The sequence below is a fragment of the Lichenostomus cassidix genome, chromosome W (assembly GCF_008360975.1).
Source record: "Lichenostomus cassidix isolate B80296 chromosome W, HeHo_3.0, whole genome shotgun sequence".
Taxonomy (NCBI): Eukaryota; Metazoa; Chordata; class Aves; order Passeriformes; family Meliphagidae; genus Lichenostomus; species Lichenostomus cassidix.
The window spans coordinates 20715417-20738554 of record NC_139510.1 but is presented as its reverse complement, the minus strand read 5'-3'; the positions used below and the strand labels follow the sequence as shown (position 1 = coordinate 20738554).

At 37.2% G+C, this 23138-nt stretch overlaps 1 protein-coding gene across 1 annotated transcript in view; it reads left to right on the top strand.

Moving 5' to 3' along the window:
* LOC146425660 (guanine nucleotide-binding protein G(q) subunit alpha) overlaps positions 1-15805 on the top strand; it is a 213589-nt gene extending 197784 nt beyond the window's left edge. Inside the window, exons 7-8 of the mRNA XM_085041668.1 lie at positions 10801-10954; positions 14922-15805. Coding sequence (XP_084897794.1) covers positions 10801-10954; positions 14922-15112 — 345 coding nt within the window. The 3' untranslated portion in view covers positions 15113-15805. The remainder of the gene's footprint in view (positions 1-10800; positions 10955-14921) is intronic.
* Positions 15806-23138: the final 7333 nt, after the last annotated feature.

The following is a 23138-nucleotide window of genomic DNA, read 5'->3' as shown; positions in this document are numbered from 1 at the left end:
TTTTCCTTGTGTTTGTTCTTTTAGTTAAATCCAGGGATTTAACACAGTCTTGGGTAAGTCAATTCTTATGGAATTCCTTCCCATTGTTTCTTCTATTTCTCAGTATCCGGCCTTATCTACCAGCAGACTCACAGTTTGTTTGTAAAGACACTCCCTTCTCATTCCTTTCACGGAGAATACTAGTTTCGATCAAAAATTAATTTTACCTTTATTCCTTGACTAGCAGTTATCTCCAAATAAAATATCTCTTCATCATGTCAAGAGCACCCTGCTCGCTGTGCCAATTAAAATGTAAGGCCCCAAAAACTCGCTTGACAAGCCTCTTAAAAGGCCTTACAGTTTTTTCTGTACTCTGAGTTAGACATGCAGCAGAAATACTGACAAGATAGTCTCAAGAGTTCAAAACAACAACAAAAAACTTTACTGGCAATATACACAGATATAGAAAAGAACAAGTATAGCTTTCCCTCCTGGTTCCAGCACTGTTCAACTGATAGAAATCCCAAGAGGAAGTAGAGTCAAGACATGTGCTCACAACATGTCCTGGGTTAAATACCCTTTGGCTTTCCTGGGTCCTTCCCCCAGATGGGACTTCTGGTCATCTGGCCACTCTGGGGCTAGGTTGGGGCTCCAGGGTCAGGGTGTAGAGCATTGCCTCTGGTGTGCCAGTGATTGGCCCCCTCTCTGATCTCTGCCCCCTTCCGCCAGTGCGACGCCCGTCTTGGGTCCTCTGGATTGTCTCAGAATTGAAGGCAGAAATCCCCCTCTGATGTCTCCTCAGTTCCAACCTAATTTGTACTTGACAGCTTCTCAGGGAGGTGTGAGGGGAGATAACAGACTTCCTGGGATGCATGTCATTTATCTTCTTTGTTTCTTTATGATGTCTTGATCTCCGGCTCTGTGGTTTATCAACTTAAACAACATTTATTACCATGTATTTCTTACTAGGTTTTCTAACATATTACAACTATTTTGAAGTTACAATTCACTCTAACCTTGTTTCTACTTAACTATATTTTATCTTAGCACTATTTTACACAGTACATTATCACTTGTAAATGTTAAATTCATATATGCGAAAGCAAACATTTACCATTCACTCATTTATCACAATGTGCAGCCCAGAAAGACAACTGTATCCTGGGTTGCATACAAAGAAGTGTTGAGGCGCGGAATGACTCCACAACTCAGATAGTTATGAAGTAGGTATGCATTTATTCCAGCTGGGGTGCATGGGGGGGTAGCCCCTCCAAAAGCATGCACACCCTAAGCAGCACTTCACTTGGTTTATATTAGGTTACAGGTTACATATGCATGAAGTTGCACAAAGCCCCTATACATATTCATTACCTATCCCTGCTTCGTATTATAATGAGTTCAAAGTTCATTTATATATGCTTGCGCAAGCGCAATGTCACAGATTAATTGTGGGCAAGGGTCCCAAATTATTAATGAGGGTGAAGTCAGTAGTCTTCCTCACTATGAACTCTTCACCTTGCTCCCTTGCGCATGCTCCCTTGGTTCTTGGTCCAAGTCCAAGCCTTAGAACCAACTTGTACCAGTTCTGGGGTCCGAGGGCAGGATGTTCGGTCACACTCAGTAGTTTTTCTCAATTATTTGGCTCTCTTCTCTCTATCTTCCCAGAAACTAGGTAGGCACAAAATCATTAAGCGAATAATACATTGTCTTCAGCAAGCAAATCTTAGTAAATCATTATCCAATCTCTGGCCTTCTAAATCAGTTCAAAAATTATTATTATTATCCAGCTTCTAGTTCTCTTAAATTAATAAATTCTAGCTCACCCTAAATCAGTGTGGTCAGCAAGTCAGGGGAGGTGATTCTCCCTCTCTACTACACTCTTGTGAGATACCACCTGAAGTACTGTGTCCAGCTCTGGGGTCCTCAGCACAAAAAAGACAACATGTTAGAGCAGGTCCACATAAAACAAAGTTGTTTTTTTTGTCAGCATGTGGGTACAGCAGTAGTATGAAAATGTTTCTCACCTTAAATTAACAATAAATATTATTCCTCACTGAGATGTGACAGGTTCATTAAGGAAGACAATAATTGAACTTGGCTGCTTTGGTAATCACTGAATGGATATTTTTCACACTCTGCCTAGTTCAAATAAACTTTGAACTGTGAAAGAGTATTAGAATTTCAACACCAAATTTAGAGTGTGTATAAATGCCCTACTTTTTTCTAATAGATAGCGTCAGTGTGATACTATGATAGAATCCAATCCTTCTTTGATACTTGTGCCTGTCATCTCTGTGTTAGAGATCTTGAGGCACGGATTGACTCCACAACTCAAATAGTTATGAAGTAGGTATGTGTTTATTCCAGCTGGGGTGCATGGGGGGTAGCCCCTCCAAAGGCATGCACACCCTAAGCAGCACTTCAATAGGTTTATATTAGGTAACAGGTTACATATGCATGAAGTTACACAAAGCCCCTATACATATTCATTACCTATCCCCGCTTCATATTATAATGAGTTCAAAGTTCATTTAAATATGCTGGCACAAGCGCAATGTCACTTAATTAATTGAGGCGATGGTCGTGGGAGAAAGTAACCAGAGTGTTCCTTGAGATGAACTCTTCACCTTGTCTCCTTGCGCATGTTCTCTTGATTCTTGGTCCAAATCCAAGCCTTAGAACTAACTTGTACCAGTTCTGGGGTCCGAGAGCAGGATGTTCAGTCACACTCAGTAGTTTTTCTCAATTATTTGGCTTTCTTCTCTGTATCCTCCCTGGTACTAGGTAGGCACAAAATCATTAAGCAAATGATACATTGTCTTCAGCAAGCAGTTCTTAGTAAATCATTATCCAACCTCTGGCCTTCTAAATCAGTTAAAAAAAATATTATCCAACTTCTAACCCCCCTAAATTAGTAACTTCTAGCCTCTCTAAATCAATCTGACTCAAAAACTTGCAGTGTTCTGCTGCTGCTCATTGTCAAATTGTCACCAAAACTGTGGGAAAAGCAAAAACCCTCCAACAACATTTTTAATGTTGTAGAGTCAAGGCATTAATTTTTTTTCTGGCCAGGATGTTGTTCTGGCCAGGATGTGCCACAGAAATAATCTCGTTCACACATAGCCCGGGTGTGCAGAGAGAATCATCCCATGATACATGGCTTTTACAAGATTTTTCAGATATTTTATACAGTCAAAACTCATAGAAAGGTATTTGGTTAGTCTTCATTGGATCCAAGTTGCATAGTTTCTGATATTTGGTTTCCTATTGGATCTGAATTTCTTCACCTTTGATGTTAAGTTGGTCTTCTTTCTATTCCTCTTTTTCCAGGCCAGATGTCTCTGACTAGCCAGGGGTATTGTTTGGGGTTGGTTGTCTGTTAATGATCACTGAGAGCTATTATCTCTTGTATATCTTCTGTGCTACTCCCAGTCTATTGAGATGCTAAGCTCATCAGACTCCACCTGGTGGAACAATGCCCTGGAAAGAAACTTAAAATTCTTTTTCCCAGGGCAAAGGCAAACAAAACCCCTGACTAAAGTTATACAAAAAAAAATTTAAACTGGTATGTTTTCCAACAAAATCAAACAGTATGAATTTTGTAAGATGGCCTACTTTCTTTTTCTAATTAGTCCATTGCATGGTATTGTCTGAAGTCTTTTTCCTTGTAGTATGCTTTAACAAAAAAACTACACTTTTTGAATTATTTCCATGATATTTGAAAATTCATGGCAGTCAGAAAAAGTCCCTGGTGACTGGAAAAAGGGAAACATTGCACTAATTTTTTAAAAGGGTCAAAAGGAGGACCCTGGAAACTACTGACCTGTCAGCATCATCTCTGTGAGGGAGACCACAACAAACTTGCTGCTGTCAAAGGGGGTTGTTACAAAGGTTGGCATAACTGCTATGAAAGGCTGTCAGCCACTGAGAAGCCTTGAGCCAGATCCAGCTGCACATTTCTGTACATTAACTATTCACAAATTTCTGTCTGCAGCCTTTTCCATTGCAGCTGAAATAGGCTTTTGCTGGAAGCAATTTGGTAAGGTAGAGCTGGCTCATAAAATCAGAGCTAGAGCTTGAACAAGATATTAAATGCTGCCTGCTCCCCACTGCTCCTGTCCTCTTTTCAAAGAGCCATACTGTCTTGCTTGGTTTGGCAAGGCTTCCTTCTCATTGCATCTGAGATATAAGGTCAGATCCCCAATAGAGGCCTTCCCCTATATTCCTTGTTATCCCATCCCTATTTCTAGAACTAGTTCAGATTTCTTCAGCTGTACAAACAGTTGGTTAATGTGTTTGTAGGAAACAGTTTTCCCTTGGAGATTAGTTTAGCACTGGAAAAGGGAACCCAGAGAGGTGGCGAAATCTCCATTCTTGGAGGACTTTCTTAGACAAAGCGATGACTGACTTGGTCTTGTGTTGCCAATAACTATACTTGAGTGAAAGGCTGGACTAGATGGGCTTCAGAGGTTAATTTCAGCTAATACTTCTGGTATAATATTCTACTGTCATTTCAGTGGTGTTTCAGCGGGAGATGTGTGAGTACTTACAGATGTTTACATTTAAATAAATATGTTACCATTGGTTGTTCAGTGATGCCTAATGGTCTCAGCAATGCATCACTATCCCTGCTACACAGTCACACTCTCTATGTTCTCTTGGGTTATAAAAATAACTGCTCTCATCTAGCTGTGGTGTTTCACTATTGATAGACCTAATCCTTACTCTGAAGCTTCCCATGTGGTCAAACTCTGCATTGGGTAGGAGCAGTAGTATTGTATGATAAGTCTGATTCTGGAAATAAACTGTAAATTCCTGCTTCTAATTTTATAATGAGTAATTTATGGTGAAATAAAAGGAAAATTCTCCAAATTTAGGTGTCCCAGTATCTTAGTGCAAAGAATGTAGGAAGTTCCCTCTTGGGAAGAGCTATTCAGCAACAGATGCACATATGATGATATTTTCCTACTCAATTCCTAACACACCAGCTCACAACACAATTTCTCTCTTATGTCTAATGATAAGCAAAGGATCAGTTTTGCAGAAATACATACATATTTACAGTTAGAAATAGGCTTAAGTACTTTGCTGAATCACAGAATGCTTGAAGTGGGAAGGGGCATCTTGAGATGATCTAGTCCAACCTCCCTGTTTAAGCAAGGTCAGCTAGAGCAGGTTGCCCAGGAATAATAAGACATTCATAACAGTAAGAAATTATTTCTCCTAATATTTAACCCATAGGCTGAAACTGAATATTTATCAGCTACCCTAAAATAAATTTACTGCACTTGTTCCTCATTGTAAACGAGTGACAAGTTTAAAAAAACTAGTCTTTAAACTCATACATTCAAATTGCAACATTTTCATTAAAAGTCCATTACTTTCTATTAGTATTCTATCAGTATTTAAGCTATAACATTTAATGTCTTTACTTCTTTAAAAAAAAAAGCCTCTGCTTTCTTTTAAACTTTCTGATTATATCAAACTACAAAAAGTAAGAGGTTTTATTCATGTGAGCCTTTCAATAGAAACAAGAGGCTAATGGTTTTTCATAATAATGCATTTTAAATTCAGGTTTACAGCGATGGCTTTTGGGATAGTTTTTAAAAACTGCTGAGAGTTTAATATATGTTTAACAAAATCCTGTCTACCTTCCTTATAACAACAGGGAAAGGGAAAAAGCCTGATAATTATTTTTATATACTTCTGAAGGAGGGGCTCAATTTTGGAAAGACCACCCACCTGAAGGTAGCAATTACAGGGACAGAATGGAAGAGCTAAATCCTACAGGATTTATTATTTCTAAGACATCAGAAGAAGATACAGGTATGCTTCTGTCTTTAGAGCATGTTAGGTATTTTATTTTCTCAAACCTTAATAGTTTGAGATACTATTGTCCATGGTGTGAGTGTAGTTTGTGACAGTAAAAGACCCAAACAAAACCACAGAAAACAAAACTGATAAAAAAAATCTGTGTGAATTTAGGACGTACTCCTTCATTGTTTCTCTTCCTCTGACTCCCCTCAAGTTTTAACTATGATATTGTTATTAGGTCTGTAAATTAGAAAGTTATAAATCTTTGAAATTGTGCTTTGAAATTTAACAATTTACCTAAGAGCTTATGTTTTATGCTCAGCTTTGTTAATATTTCATTTTCTCCCTTTTGAATGAAATTCTTGTACCATTGAAATAAATGAAACTGATTGCAGAAAATCAAAGATTTTACTTCTCTGCCTTAGTTTCTCCATCTGTAAATTTGTCTATTTGCCTTCACTCTGTCGTGGTTTGACCCTGGCCAAATGCCAGGCACCTATGACATCTGCTCTCTCCGCTCTCCCCTGCCACAGCTGTGCAGAGGAGAGGGGGAAAAAAAGTTAACACACACACACACACACACAGAGCTCATGAGTTGAGATAAGGAACCGGGAGAGGATGCACCAAGGGCAAAATGGGCTGAAAACGTAAAGTTGCAAAGTGATTTATTGCTAACAGAGTCAGAGGATAAATGAGAAGTAAAATAGAACCTGAAAAACACCGTTTCTCCGCTCACCCCCCCCTCCTTCCCACCAGCAGCCCAGGGACAGGGTATGGGGGAGAATTTGGTCAGTCCATCATAGAGATTTTCTTCTGCTGCTCAGGGAGAGGAGTTGTCCTCTGCGTAGCCATGGGTCCCTCCCACGAGAGACAGTCCTCTGTGAACTTCTTTGGTGTGGGTCCAAATCTCACAAGCAGCAGCCCGCCCTAATCTGCTGCAACATGAGTCCATTTGTCCACAGGGTGCAGACCTCTGAGCCAAGGCCAGGCTGTTCCATTTCGGGAGCAAGGCCTTTCCCTCCACTAGGACTCTCACCGGATCACAGCTTCCTCCAGGCATCCACCTGCTCTGGCGTGGGCACCTCTCTATGGGCTGTGGGTGGATCTTTGCACCCCCCCATGGACCCCATGGGCTACAGGGGGACCACCTGCTCCACCATGGTCTACATCACAGCTGGCAGATGACTGTCAGCTCCGGCACCTAGAGCACTTCCTCCCCCTCCTTCTCCACTGACCTTGGTGTCTCCATGTTGTTTTCCCCTCACATATTCTCACCTTCTCTGGCTAAAAAGAAGTGTGTGCTCACATTGTTTTAATTTCTTCTTAAATATGTTATCACAGAGGCATAACTAACATCTCTAATTGGCCCAGGCTTGGCCAGCAGCATGTCCATCATCTTCAGAGCCATCAGAGATTGGCTCTGCTGGACATGGTAAAAACTTTCAGAACATTCACACAGGACACACAGGAGCCATCTTTGTGCCCCCCCCCCACCCACTAGCAAAAACTGGGCCAAGGAAAACCAACACACACTCACTGCTCCAACATGGATCGAAGTTTATTAAATTGCTTGAAGATTTTGTGGTGATACAAGATGACTAAACTATCAACTTCTACAAAACTGAATTTTTTAGGTGGTGTGGTTTTTTTTTAATTGTCCCTATATTCCATTCTTATGCAGGTCACTTTAAAATGTAAATTAATACAAGTGAAAATAAACTTATAGTAAAAATGTCTGAGTTTTCTAACAGAATGATGCATACATTAGCAACAAAAGAAGCATTAAGAAGAATCTCCATCCTTTATTGGATGCAAGCAGAAACACAGTGACAAAGGATGAAGAAAAGGCTGAAGGACTTAATGTCTTCTTTGCCTCGGTCTTTAATAATGAGAACGATTGTACTTGGAGTACTGAGACTGCTGAGATGAAAGACAGAAACAGGGAGCAGAATGAAATCCCCATAATCCAAGGGGAAATGGTTAGTGATCTGATACACCACTTAGACATACACAAATCTATGGGGCACGTAGGATCCACCCAAGTGTACTGGTGGCAGGTTCTGTTTAACTAACTTGATCTCCTTCTATGACAAGGTGACCCACTGTGAATGTTGTTCACCTGGACTTTAGCAAAGCCTTTGACACCATTTCCCACAGCACTGTCTATGAGAAACTGGGTCGACAGATATACTCTTTGCTGGGTAAAAACCTGGCTGGCTGGATGGGCCCAAAGACTTGTGAATGGAGTTAAATCCAATTGGCAGCCAGTCACTAGTGGTGTTCCCCAGGGTTTAATATTGGGGACAGTCCTGTTTAATATCTTTATCAATGATCTGGATGAGGGTATTGAATGCACCTTCAGTAATTTTGCGGACGACACCAAGTTTGGGTAGGAGTGTTGATCTGCTGGACAGTAGGAAGGCTCTGCAGAGAGATCTGAACAGGCTGGATCAATGGGCCAAGGCCAACTGTATGAGGTTCAACAAGGCCAAGTGCCAGGTTCTGCACTTGGGTCATAACCCCATGCAATGCTATAGGCTTGGGGAAGAATGGTTGGAAAGCTGCCTGACAGAAAAGGATGTGGGGGTATTGGTTGACAGCCAGCTAAACATGAGCCAGCCCAGGTGGCCAAGAAGGCAAATGGCATCTTGGCTTGTATCAGAAATAGTGTGGACAGTAGGGCTAGAGAAATGTTCATCTCTTTGTACTCAGCACTGGTGAGGCCACACTTCAAATCCTGAGTTCAGTTTTGGGCCCCTCACTACAAGAAAGATATTGAGGTGCCGGAGCAAATCCAAAGAAGAGTAACAAAGCTGATGAAGCATCTGGAACATAAGTCCTATAATGAGCAGCTGAGGGTAATGAGTGTTTTTAGTCTGGAGAATAGAAGGTTCGGGGGAGACCTTATTGCTCTCTACAAGTGTTTGGAAGGAGGTTGTAACAAAGTGTCAATCTCTTGTCCTATGTAACATTTGACAGAACAAGCAGAAATGGCCACAAGTTGCGCCAGGGGAGGTTCAGGTTGGATATTAGGAAAAAATTCTTCACTGAAAAGGTTATCAAGTATTAGAACAGGTTGCCCACAGAAGTGGTTGAGTCACCATCCCTTGAGGGTATTTAAAAGAGGTGCAAATGTGGCACTTAGGGACATGGTTTAGTGGTGGACTTGGTAGTGTTAGGTCAATGGTTGGACTCAATAATCTTTTAGGCCTTTTCCAACTTGAACAATTCTATGATTCTATGGCTCAGCAACATCTGAATCTTCAAGATTCACTTTGATTTTGTTCTCTAGAAACCTGTGTGAGAACTTAAAGAATGCAATTACATGTCTCAAAACACTATTACCATAAGATAAGCCGCCACTACAGGAACTTGAGTTAAGCATGGATGGCAAAAAGGAAGGCGCTTATTCCAGGCCTAAACAGAGATAAAGGTTTGGAATTAGCACACCAAACAAAATTCCACTATGCAGACTATGGGAAAGGAAACCACTGCTTACACCCATGGCAGTCCAAGTTGTGGGAACATCTGCAACCACCCTTTGGATACCCAGAACTTGGACTGTATAAAGGTGGTACCTCCAGTAGAATGACTCTGGGACCCCCACCACCGAAGACTGGCGTGAAGAAGGATGCTGCAGGAATCCACATGGTGGTGATATCTTTTCCTTAATTTCTTTCTCACTGTCTCTTCCCCCCCCCCTTCTCTCTTCCTATTTCTTTCTATCTTTCTACCTTACATTTACTGTTAAATAAAATCTGTAGTATTGACTTTGGCATATGGTCTCATTTACACAATAATTTGGGCAGAGGCATCTCTCACTAATTGGATCATAACAGCCTGTTTGGTGGTGAAACTGTTGTTTTCAGGAGGCATCTCCTAAAAAAAAGTTTCCATAGTAGCTAATCAGGCCTGCCTTAGAGTTTTCAAATAATAAAGAAGTAGAGTTAATTCCTCTATATCCATCCATGCACTCGGATGTGCCAAAGACCGATGGAAAGAGTGTATGCATCATGCCATACAGGGCCACATCACTGGCAAGGAGTTACTATGCCCCAATCCTTGACTGGATTGGGACTCTGCCCAGGTGGGAATCTCCGTTCGCCCCACACTGCGCAGTGTGGGATGTCATGACAGTCGTCTATTTACCATCCAAATTAAATTGGGCAAAATCACCGATTTTGACCACGATGGATGGGCCACCGTCACTTAACCCAGAAAAGGTGCATATATCAATGTGTATGCTCGAAAAATAACTACATCATGTCAGCCTAACAGTTCTTCAGAATTGTATTAAACCACACAGAATTTTATAGTGTTGAGAAGCACTTGCAAACAGAACTGTATGCTTCACTTATTTAAATTTCCACTATCATGCAAAATGCTTTCCAGTAGCAATTAAACAAGGCTTAAGGCTAACTCAATGATGTTAGAAACAAATTTACCATTTCTAAGATTTTATGTCATAAGCCTTTGATTTGGACAAATATTCTCAGGTTATCAATGAGTAAATTCCAAATTTACCTGGAACTATTTTAACAATGATCTCTTAAAAAAAAAAAAAAAGGATTACTTACATTTAACATTCCAGAAACTCATATAAAATAAATAAGGTTCTTGAAACTTGGTTATTATGTCCTGTTGTACACTTACCTCTGCCTTGAACCACATGCATTTCAGTACCCATGAATTTGTTGGCTGATCATAACTGTGCATAGTCAGTATTTACAACAGTACTTGTTACAGGTATTGTGTCCATGACCAGTGTTTTAAAGAATAATCATGCTTGAGTCATTGAGTTTGCAAAAGGAAACTGCCTGCATATTTAACATAACACATAGCTATGAATTGTAAATTAATCAGTTAAATCTTACATTTTGGTAAGAAGGTGGGAAATGTGAAACGGATATGTTTATAAACTAAAATGGAATTGAATTGAATAATTTAAATAAAAATTAAATTATTTTCACAACTGCATAAATGTATCTCTTTTTTTTTAAATTCCAGAATCGAATGGAAGAAAGCAAAGCACTCTTTAGGACAATTATCACATATCCATGGTTCCAGAATTCTTCAGTCATTCTTTTCTTAAATAAAAAAGATCTCTTAGAGGAGAAAATTATGTACTCCCATTTAGTTGATTATTTCCCAGAGTATGATGGTAAGTATATTGCCACCAGAGCTCATGCCCCACTTAAACTGCAGTAATGACCAAATGTAATAGTGTTGCCCATATTTTGCTGAGACATTCTTACGACAAAGATAATCACCCATTCTTCATTAAATCCATTTTCTTCTTTACAAATTGTACTAAAAGTACACCAAATGGTAAGTTTGTAGTTTAATAATTTGCTGGTCATGTTGGTTTTTTTTAAGTATATGAAAAATTAAAAAATATTAAAATAGCAATTTTTAATGCTTCAAATTTTTAAAGTTTCTGAAGCCATGTGGAACTTTCTAGATTGCTAGGATTCCATCTTATACCTCCATTAATAGTGGACAAGACGGCATTACCTTTCATGAGAAATTATTGATTCTAGATGAGTAACATCATATTAGCAATGGATCTTATTCTGTCCTTGTTTATAAGTTGGGGTGAGGATTTGAACTGAAGTATAAAGTTAAAATTATATAAAAATACATTTTTCATTCTACTCAGTGTCTCACATTCTCTTCTTTTTTTTGTGTTTGTGTTTTGTTGGTTTTTTTTGTTTAAGGCTGGAAATCTGAAGATAAGTGTCAAATTCTCTGTGGCTCTCAGATAAACCAGTATCACTTCTCCCATCCTTTTATTGTACAATTTCTTCTTTGTTTCCATTATTTTAATTTTATGTTACTTATATGAAATGTAATGTGCTTGTCCCAGAAAACATTACGTGGAACAAACAGCTGTTTCTAAAGAAGCTGTACTTTGAGAAAGTCCTCCTGAGGTGAAAAGCTAGGTATTCAAAGGTAACTGAGTGGAGGCTTTGGTAACAGAGAAAAAAAATCTAATTCATATAATAACATCTCTTTTGTCACACCAGAGAGTGAAAAGCAGATTCAAAAGTTACAAAAAAAAAGATTAAATCTCATTTTCAAAACTAGATAGCAATAGAAGGAAAAAGTTTCATGTTTTTCCTGTTTGAGAGGAAAGGATGTGCTCACAGTGAACAGCCTGCAGGATCAGGCCATACTTATTTATGAATCAGTGTAAGTTTAGTTTGATGGTACTAAACAGTAGAGAATTGACAGTTGAATAGAATATATTCTTGTCTTTTCATGTTACAAGTGTGACAGGTGCCTTAGATGCCATCCTGCAGGTGAGAAGGCTGTATGCGCCCTTTTGTTATGATCACTCAAGTGGAGATACACTTGTATTAAATGCTTGTTCAGAAAAAAACAGACAAAATTCATACATATAGTTGATGTTGGACGGGATCTCTGAAGATCATCTAGTCCAACCCCCCTGCTCAAACAAGGTCATCTAGTGCCTGCTACACAGGTATATGTCCAGATGGCTTTTGAATATCTCCAAGGAGGGAGACTCTACAACCTTTTTGGGCAACCTGTCCCAATGCTCAGTCACCCTCACAGTAAAAAAGGGTTTTCTGATGTTCAAATGGAAACTCCTGTATTTCTTCTTGTTCTATAACTGGGCACCATCAATAAGAGCCTTGGCTTCACCTTCTTTGCACCCTCCCTTCAGGTATTTGTACACATTGATAAGATCTCCATCTGAGCCCTCTCTTCTCTAGGTTAAACAGCCCCAGGTTTCTCAGCCTTTCATCCGGTCCTTTAATCATCATTGTGGCCTTTGGCTGGACTTTCTCCAATGTCCTTGTCTTCTTGTACTGAGGAGCCCAGAACTGGACACAGAACTCCAGGTGTGGGGCTCTTTTCCCATGTGTGTAGTACAATGGAGAAAGTAGCATAGGGATAAGAAATGGTAATCAGGATAGCAAACTGGACTGATTAAACTAAGCAGTTGTACTGCACAGTATGTCATAACAACATTGGATGAGAGACTGAGATGTGCTCAAGGATCAGAGTATCACATGAAGATATACTTTCACAGATCATACTAAAAGACTGACTCAAAGGCTGGAATGAAGTGCTGGGAGGGAGGAAAAAGACAAAAAGTGGCCATGTTTGGGAAGGAAAGAATTTAAAAATATCCATCTGTGGGACCACACTCCCCTCCAGAGTCTTCAAAGAAAATAAATTATGACAACTACCAGGCTAATGCAGCCAAGCTAAATTGTAGTGCTTTTTATACAGGACTTGACTATCATAGAGAGAAACCCTTTTAAGACTGCTAAAAAGGGAGCAATGAACAAGAAACCTACTGATTTGTATTATAATTGTTTTCCAAGATTATTTAGATTGTAACCACTTAGCGTTGTAAATCTAGCATTGGTTCATTCCCTTTTTCTAAATACCTGAGATGGCAAACTTTCTATTTAATCTCAGTTTTCTGTACTTGAATTCCAGTAAAAAAAAATTAAATTACATTATAATAACCAGACGTTATTAGGCAAGCAAAATTTGGATATGGGCTTTGAATAGTGCAGTAGATTTTAAAAGAGGGACAAACCTGCCTGTGCCTACACACTGTAAAACTGTTTAACAAAACTCTAGGAAGTTGATTAAAGCAATAAATTGCTTATTTGGAAGAAATCATTTTCTTTGAAAGTCTCAGAGTTTCCTTTGCAAATATTTGAACTTCTTCAGAGTAAAAAAAAATAGTAGAGAAATTAATTTTGCTGCTGTTTCTAGAGAATATATGATGAAGCTAAAGGCTAGAATCTGTTGTGTTTAGAATTTTTAAAAATGTTGAAGTTCTCTTTGTTCTAGTTCAGAGAAATTATTATCTGTTTATATGTCCTTCTCTACATCTCAGAAAATGTGTAGTCTGTGTATGTGTCTATATATACACATACATATTCATGTGCATACACCAAAATATTGCAGAATCATGTTCTCCTTCCACAAGGCTTTGCAACCAATAGATATCAGAAAGTATTTTATCTTTTATGATTCCTTTGTTACCTAATTTGTGCATTTATCCAAATTAGAAATGCTTAAATTTGTATTGAGGTATTAAAAATAAGTTTTATTGTGCAGTCATTGAAAGCTATGTGGGCACATACTAACTTCCTAAGTACAGATTTCATATCCTTTGAAGGACAGAACTATATAACAGCTGAGTGCTGTTGTTTATATTGTCATATAACAAGACCAGGACTAATGAAGAGATAGGAGGAAGAGGCACAGCAAGCATACATGTTCTGTAGAAACCCACATTGCAGAAACAGGAGGACAATGGAATAATGGCCTATGAAAATTGCACTGGAACAGTATATGTATATACAGTATAGGAAAAAATAGCTTGTGGCTAATGTTCCTACTTCTGTGCTGCTCTTTTGGCCGTGAACATGAACCAATCCTCACTTATAGATTGGAAGTCATTATTTTGCCTTCTGCCTTATGCAAAGCAGCATATGCAGTTTAGTTATATAGACGTGTTCTGAGAATTACAGACTTCATTTAAATTTAATAGAATTGTTATATATAATTTAGAAAATTGGTTTGTTAGAACATTAAGTTTTGCAATTGAACAGCTTCAACTAGCAAGCATGTATATTTTACTATCACTAAAGTAAATTAAATTCTGTTGGGGACAGTGTCAGACCAGTTTAAGATGTAACTTGATTGTGCTACATTTTAAAAGAATGTACATAAGTATAATTTAAATATAGTAGACTGAAAATGGGTCAAATCTCTTCATTTTTAATATATTTATGAGTATAAAGCAACTAATTCTTCTGTTATTCATTTTGTGGGGTCATCAAGTTCATCTCTCCATTTTTAACATCTTGTGGAAGAAAGAGGATAGTCAGCACAAAAAGAACAGCTCTTCTATGATCAACTTCTGGAATTCCCTTCAATTTTTTTTTTTAATGGTTCCTACGGGGAAAAAATAGCATATGGTAGTATTTGGTAGTAAAATTTCTCCCTTCCTCTCTTATACCAGGATCAGAGACTGAGTCTTTCTTCTGTTTTCTGCTCCTGAGGTTCCCCTCCTAAATAAGCTCTAATACTGAGTTGACTTTAGGAATGACTGACTTTTTCTTCTTAATTATCAGGACCACAACGGGATGCACAAGCGGCACGAGAGTTCATCTTGAAGATGTTTGTAGACCTGAATCCAGACAGTGACAAAATTATCTACTCCCACTTCACTTGTGCTACAGACACAGAGAACATACGCTTCGTCTTTGCTGCTGTCAAGGACACGATTCTACAGTTAAACCTGAAGGAGTACAACCTGGTCTAACTGTGCCTAAGAGGCCCTCCAAGACCACTTTTGCGTGATTGAAGATGCACAAGAGGGACTGTATTATCTGTGAAAACAAATTCCATAATGCTAATTTATTGCTGGCCTGCACTCTGTGAATGTTCACAGATTTTTTTAGTTAATATTATGATTTTATTTAAACTATATGGAGGAAAACCAAAAGATGCTGAAGTACATTCACAGTACATTTCCTTATTTTTTAGGCAAAATCTTGTGACTCAGTGGTTTCTAAATTCTCAGTCACACTCACAAAGGATAACAAGTTTTTGCTATTGAAGCAAAATCAAGCTGGTTTCCTCTTTCCCTGACCCTTTATCTCCCTCCTTCCTCCCCCCGCTTTGTTTTAAAAAATACAATGGCCATTTTACCACTTGCCTTCCTTGATAATATCTTTTCTGTTGAGTGATTTGGTCAAGAAAATTACTATCATCAGAACTGAAGTTATCAGTCGTTCAAATTTTACAGAATGTGCTTGCTCTCAAGGATCAACAGTATTGATAGTGTGATTTTTTAATTCTTAAAATTAATGTTCTCATTCTGTCCTCATTTTTGAGACTAGAATATTGGGAATTTTAAAATAGAAATACTTGTGTACGGATTTAGAATTTAAACATACTTTCACAGTTCAGAAAGATGCATAGAAGAGAGTAATGAAATAATTAAAGACATAAACCTCAGATGTTCATAGAATATCATAGAATCTCTTTTTAATTGCCATGTGCCATTATTTTCTCTTTTCTTTATTCACAATTGACAAGTAGAAATGTCATGGACACAACATTTTCCCCAGTGGCTACAGCCTGAAACAGGGGTAGGGGGTTATTTTTCAGTTGTGTGCATTTTTTCTTAAGTTAGAGCTTTTAAAAAGTGTTTTTCCACAGTAGAACAAGCTTTTTTTGTTATATAAAATCTTGCCAAATATGGCTTTTTATGAAACCAATACTTTTGAAACATAAGATACTGATTGAAACGCCAAACTAATGGATTGAGAATTGACCTGATTGAGTCAACTGCCAAATGATAAACATCGTTTCAACACATATGTTCCTGTTTTTATTAAGTGTTCCATTTTCTAATGCCAAAAACAACAGTGTGAGTGAATATGCTACTCAGTATACGTGTATAGAAGACAGTTTAATTCTCTCCTTATGTCAGAGATGGCATGAGATTGCATACAATGTTTTCTCTAATAATATCAAAGAACCTTTGTACAGCATGAAATTAGTGATGAATGGTCACATTCAGAGACCTTTCTTGATAAGGCTGCCTCTTAACCTATTCACAGACATTTTATAGGTTTCATGCAAAATAGTCTCTCCTGACATTCTTTAAAAAGATTTCTTAATGCAAATCGCTCTTGAAATTTAAGCATGCAAATTTTTAATAACAAAAATGGAGCACCCATCAATGAGCAGCTTTGGTTGAAAGTTTTTTTTTTACCAGGTGCATGATTGCTAGCAAGCTACAGAGAACTCTGTGGTCAGACATAATTGGATTACTTACATTGCCAAGTAGCAATAGGGTGCATCTAGCACAGAAATTGCTGCCTCTCAGCAGCAAAGGAGAGGTGGAAAAACAATTTCTTATTACTTGAATAACAAAGTTAACAATAAATATTAATGAGATGTTTTTCATCCTTAACACTCCCCACTCTAAAACAACATTAATAAGAATAGTTGCCAGTTTTTGTTCCCTCATAAAACATTATAATTGAAAACTGATTGTAAGTATAGTGCAATTATGAATACTATAATCATTGTACATACATATATATGCCAGCATCCATATTGGCTTTATGTTCACTAATTTTTGACAAATTGAATGTGCTGTGTTGATATGTATCTATGTAATTGTATCATATGTCTTATAGCTAATTCACATTTTAAATAATGTCATTTTATTTACTTTTTTAAGAGAAGAATGTAAATTTTTTTCAGTTTATTTCTGACTAGATATTTGTTGTTCTTATTTAAAAAGCAACAAAATCTTATCATAGTACAGAATTGTACTAGCACTGTGCTATATAAAATCATTTGTACATTCCTGAGTAAAAGTAAATTGGAGACACACAGAGGACATTCATTGTCGCTGTTGAGCAGCTAGCAGAGTAAAGAACTCAGTTCTCAGTGGCAAGAAGGAAAGAACTTTATTGTTTTGATTTCATCATATATATAGTTTTCAAAGGTCACCCAGATTGGTCAGTTAGAAACCTCCCCCTAGGCCTGATTGGCCAGGCCTGCACCGTCCAGATCTTGGGACGCTGTTTTTAATAACATCCAAACTTTATTTATAAAACACAAAAAGAATTCTCATGGGAAAGATCTGTGCTAGCCACAATTCATAATCAAAACAATGCTTAAATCTTGTCAGGGCTTTATACAGATGTAGAGGCTGTTTTTGTTGGAAGAATTTATGCCATTATATCTAGGATTAGAATATTAGATCTTAAATATCAATTTGTATTTGGCAGGTTCAAATTCAGTTAATTTTACTTTTCTAATAACCTTTCTTAGAAAAGTGAATTTAGAGACATTTCAAACTATTGAACATAAGTACTAATGGGTATATGCTATTTCCCTAAAAACATAATGAAAAAATACAAAACATCAGATCAGTTAAACATTAATTCAGAAATTACAGAAACCTTAGATCTAACAACAACAAAGTCACTAGTGTTAAAAATTTTAAGGAGTTAAAAAAATTTAATAAAGCTAAAGCAGGTAGTTGAAGGCTATAAAAAGTGACACTGACATTCTAAGTGCATCATCAGAACAGCTGTTCTTGTTATATATGTAATTATAACATTGGCCCTGATCTTACTTATAACAAATCTTCTGTTTTAACTATTGACTCTGGAGCGTGTGATAATATCCCTTCTTTCAGCCTGTGAATACATTGGCCACCTTGGATTTAGTGATATAAACAGGACTGCAGGGGAAAAAAAAGAAAAAAAAAAGCCAGTTTTTTCTAATGAAGGTTTGGGTTTGTTTTGTTATGGGATATTGGGGGGGGGTGTGTATGGAGTTTTAAGTTTTAATATAAAAAAGTTTTGTATAAAACCAAACCAAAAATTTACTCACGCTTTATAGATATATTGTGATTGCAAAATTTAAGTGTGTGTGCCAGTGGGCTACTTCTGGTATATTTTAATTGAGTTGAACCTGTGACAATGCTTAGATCATTTGAGCATATTCTAAAAAAAATATAGTCAGCATGCTAATGCAAGCATTACATGATTCACCTAACACAGCATTGCAGTGTGACAGTGTTTACAAAAACATTTCATTTTTAAATGACAGATGTTATAATTTGCAATATATTCCATTGCTGTTGCTGTTTTAATTGGTGATTTCCACCATGCATTATAGTGCTTGAGTCCAGAAGTATGTGCCTCTAACATGAAGCTGAAGGCAAAAATAAGACAGGAATCCTTTTAATTTTGCAAAATTACATTGTTTCATTGAATTTCATAAATGGGAGAGGAGAGAAGGAAAACATATTGGGAAACTCTTCTAGGTGTACAAGAAAGCTGTAAATATGTTTTACAAAAACCTTAAACTTGCATTTTTCACTCATTAGCTGGCACTTTCTTTACAAATATAGGATGATGAAGCTATAAGGGCAGTTTACTTTTATAATTCAGACTTTTGATTTTCAAGGTAATCTGTAATTTTAAATCATACTGCCACATGATTGTGAAACACTTTTCAAAGTTTTAAAGTAGAGAGGAGGCTTTATGCTGGCTATCAGTCAGAACTGACTGCATGATTTGCAAAAACTTTAAAAGGTGATAAAAAAGGCTGCATATGAAGATATTGCTGGACTCTGGGCTTTTGGTTATGAGATGCAAGACTTTCAGATTGCTCAACTTAATGGCCCTTCCCTTGTTATGCATTCTTCAAAAAAAAACCCAAAAAAGAAATAATAGGAGAAAACAGACATATTAACCCATGTGGAAAAGAAAAATAACGCCCAAATAATTTATTATATGTCCTTCTGGTATTGAAGGTCTGTGCATGATTTTCCTGCATTACATTAGTAAACTAATGAAGTGTGCACAATATATTAACAAGGCCTACAAATTACCTACCTCTAGTTAAGAAATCAATAAATTAAATATGTTTTGGAGAGTGTCACAAGTAAGGAAATTAAAATGGCCTGTTGTAAATATTTAATGGTTATTTTAGACATTCACACTTTTGCAGATACAGTTCCTCTTTGGACATAAACAACTAAAGTCATATGTCCCTGTCCAATTAGCTAGTTTAGTAGAGATCATGAAAAACAATGTGTAACCACTGATAGGTCCTCTTTCTTTCTTTCTTTCTTTCTTTTTCTTTCTTTCTTTCTTTTTCTTTCTTTCTTTCTTTCTTTCTTTCTTTCTTTCTTTCTTTCTTTCTTTCTTTCTTTCTTTCTTTTTTTTGTTTTTATTTACAATTTTATTTATCAGTCAAAACAAACATTTCCATGTAATCAGTAATCCATTGAGGGTCATTGTTTATCTTGTTACAGGGATTTTACTGTAACTTTCACTCAAGCATTTTTACAGTAGCCATATTGCAGGAAAGAAAGGAATAGAAGAATTATTTGGGCAAAGTTGATGTTGAAGGCAGTGTCGAAAATGCAAGAGAATTCAACCAGATCAATCTTACTCTTGGCAATAAAAATAAGATTGCTGTTTTTGTGGTGTTGGGCTTTTTTCTATCAAAAGATCATCTAAGATGAAGTCTATTGGTGGATTTCTTATCATCCTGCAGTAAATAACTTTTTTTTGCCAATATATTGGAAGGGGTGTCAGATACATTTTTTAAATTTGCAGTGTTTAACAAAATAAAGACCATATTTGTTATTCTAAAGTGTCATTTAAATGCATGTATTGTCTATTGTTTGGGGGACAAAAATAGGGTGTGTTTTTTTTGTTTTTCTGTTTAAAAAACTAATGCAAAAATGCTGCTCCTCAAAAATTGTGTTGGTTAAAAATACAATACTTTTCACCATAGCTTTGTACTATAGTATCTTCTTCGTTCCTTGACATTTAGCTTTTCTGAAATATATTTGGGCTTCCTGTTCTCCCAAAATATTTCCTATTATAAATATTGTATAGATGTATTATTCACATAATTACTTTTTAAATTATACATGCTTTGTCCTCATTGTCCATGTATTAACATTCCCTGAATATCCTTATTGCAGTCAGAAAGTTCAAAACATTTAAGGTTCAGTACGGTGCATACAGTTATTTGACATTATTACTAAAGATTTTTTGGCTTGTGTACAACAGAAACTCAGAAGTATGAGTGAAAATAAATACCAATCTGTGTCTTTTTTAATAGGAAACATTCAGAATTTGTAGGCTCTTAAGTGAAATTCTGAAGTATTTTGCATGATTCCAACAGTACTGCAAAAACAAACTGTTTCTTTGATCTTTTTGTTTGCCTAAGTGATGATAGAAATAACAGAAAGAGGCTTACATATTGCTTTTCAGGATTTTGATGCATACTTGAACAGCAATCATTGCATCTCACATCTTTATGACTGAAGAAACAAAATTTCAGAACACTTGCAAAAATGCCTTTGTTCTCTATTATGTGATCACAAGTTTAAATAAGATTCTTGGAATGCAAATAATTTTCCTAAGTAAGGACTTCAGTGAATTGCTGTTGCAGAATGCAAAGGAGAGGGATCAGTGAGGAAGGATTTCTTTTACCTTTATGTCTCAGTGAAAATAACATCAATAAAAATACAAGTGCAAGTTGTGATATTTAGATATGTGAAATAGATGCTGAAACTGTATTTATGTGATAAATTGTGCATAGATGTGACATAATGTGTTGGTTTGAAAACAAACCAGTGGGAGATCACAAGTCAAGATTGAAATTAAAAATAAGTGAAATAATACAAGGAAAAGCACTGACAAAGTCAGATACAACCTAACACCCTGTTAGGGTGGTAGTAGCAGTCCAACTGAAGTAGTCCAGTTGAAGCGGTGATCCTCTGAAGGTCTAGTCTCCAGCTGAAGATCCAGTAGTAGCTCTGGTCCTCCGGGAACCCAGTAGACAGGGCTACCTCAGGCAGTTCCAAGGCCAGGTTATATCCACGTGGGAACACCTGGCTCCTCCCTCCTCGGCAGAGCATCTCACAATGGGATGAGATAAGTCCATGAGTCACACGGTGGGTTCCTGATGGCCCATTGCCTGTCATGCGGGGTGGGTCGTTAACAAGTGATAATAGCTAACGGATGGCCCATTGCCTGTCATCCGGAGTGGGTGATAGCAGCTAATGGCCCACAGCTGGTGGTAATAGAATACTTAACTACATCAATATTGCAACCTAGGACACATAAACTTACATCACATACTATGTTCATATGACCTGACTGTCAAACCATTTTGTACTGTACTGTCCCAAACACCTAGCAGTTTCAGAGTATTTGCAAACAGACAATGCTTCATCTGCTACAAAATATGCAGTTGACTGTTTCTCATGAACTCTTCTGGTATCAGTGACAGAGAAGTTTCACAGCTGACACAATTTCCTAGCTCATTGCTACCAAAATGAGCCATTCTCTAATTCCTCCTCAGTTTCTGGGTCTCAGCTACATTGTACTTTCCCTCTCCCTTCTGTCAGCCCTTGGTACTCGGCAAGCCAGTAAACTGGGTAAAAACAACCCACTCATTTCTGCTATTCTTGCTTGACTAGTTTAGTATTCTCATTTTCTAATTTTTTTTATCCAGTTTGGCTAATCAGTGGTTCAAACAAGTCCCAAGCTGACTAAAGGGAAGAGGTATAAGTGTGTGGCCAAAAGAAGGGCTTACAAGTTAGAAAACAAGGTCTAAGACTACCCTCCTCTTAAAATCTAATCCTGAAATTCCCATGAACAGTGAGCAGTATCTAAGCTCCTCATTTTAAACACTTCATGGGCTACTAGGTATTTTGGCTTGGGAGAATTGCCCTATTCAATTTGAAAGGTCCTGATTTTATTTTTATTCAGAAAAAGAAATGCCTTTAATGAAAATGGTTAGACAATAAAAAATTTTTTGCTCTCCTGTAAGAATAATAAATTTGTGTAAATATGGACTAAACCAAATGGTATTTAGACTGAAGCCAACAAGCCATGCTTGGTTTCAGGAAAGGATAAGTATAACAACTGGGCTTTCATTTGTCTCACAGAAAAAAAAATGAATTCCTGTTTATTTCCAGTAAGATTAAAAAAAAAGGCTTATATCTGAAGATATTAAAAATGCCATGTCACTACGCATGACATTCAAGGTTATTGTCTCCTTGGCCAAAACACTCCTTTCTTCTCCCTTCACACTTGTCTATCATCACACTGATTAACTGCTTCCTGCCATGTGAGGAAAATATTTTTACAGTACTTCTCTATGTATGCACTTTCTGGAATAGTTTCTGATCCTTCTGAATTAAGTATAAAGTACTCTTCTAAAACTGAACAATGTAGAAGAGTACAACTGAAAGAAGCCAGAGCTTCTTGCTTAGTCTTCTGTCACCTTCCTTCTACCATTTTCCTCTTATTATTTTTCTATATATTTCTGCCGAGAAACGGAGGCTTGACAATCCAATATGGGTTTACTACAAGCTTCAGTTTATTGATCTACAGTATACAGTTTTATAGTGTAGTTAACTAGATCATGCATATTCTGTAATCGTACAATATTATTGGTTATATACTTCCACGCCCTAAGTTTGGCTACTTGCCTTAACATGTATCTATGTTTATCTATAATGCCTGATTTCTGCATATTTGTTACCAATTAATACATTCTCGACGGCTCCCACCACCTCTATGTTGCAGCCAAGGTTATGGTGACATAGATCGCTGATTGGACACAGGTATCTAATTAATAGTTGGCTGAATATGGCTATTGTTAAAAAGCGGCTTGTTAAGAAGCAATCTATCTACGTCGGCGTGCCCCTTCTCTAGAAGCCAGCTTTCCACAATTCCCCTGTTTTCTTTAGGCGTTTGTGCAAGCCAAAGCTGATTCAC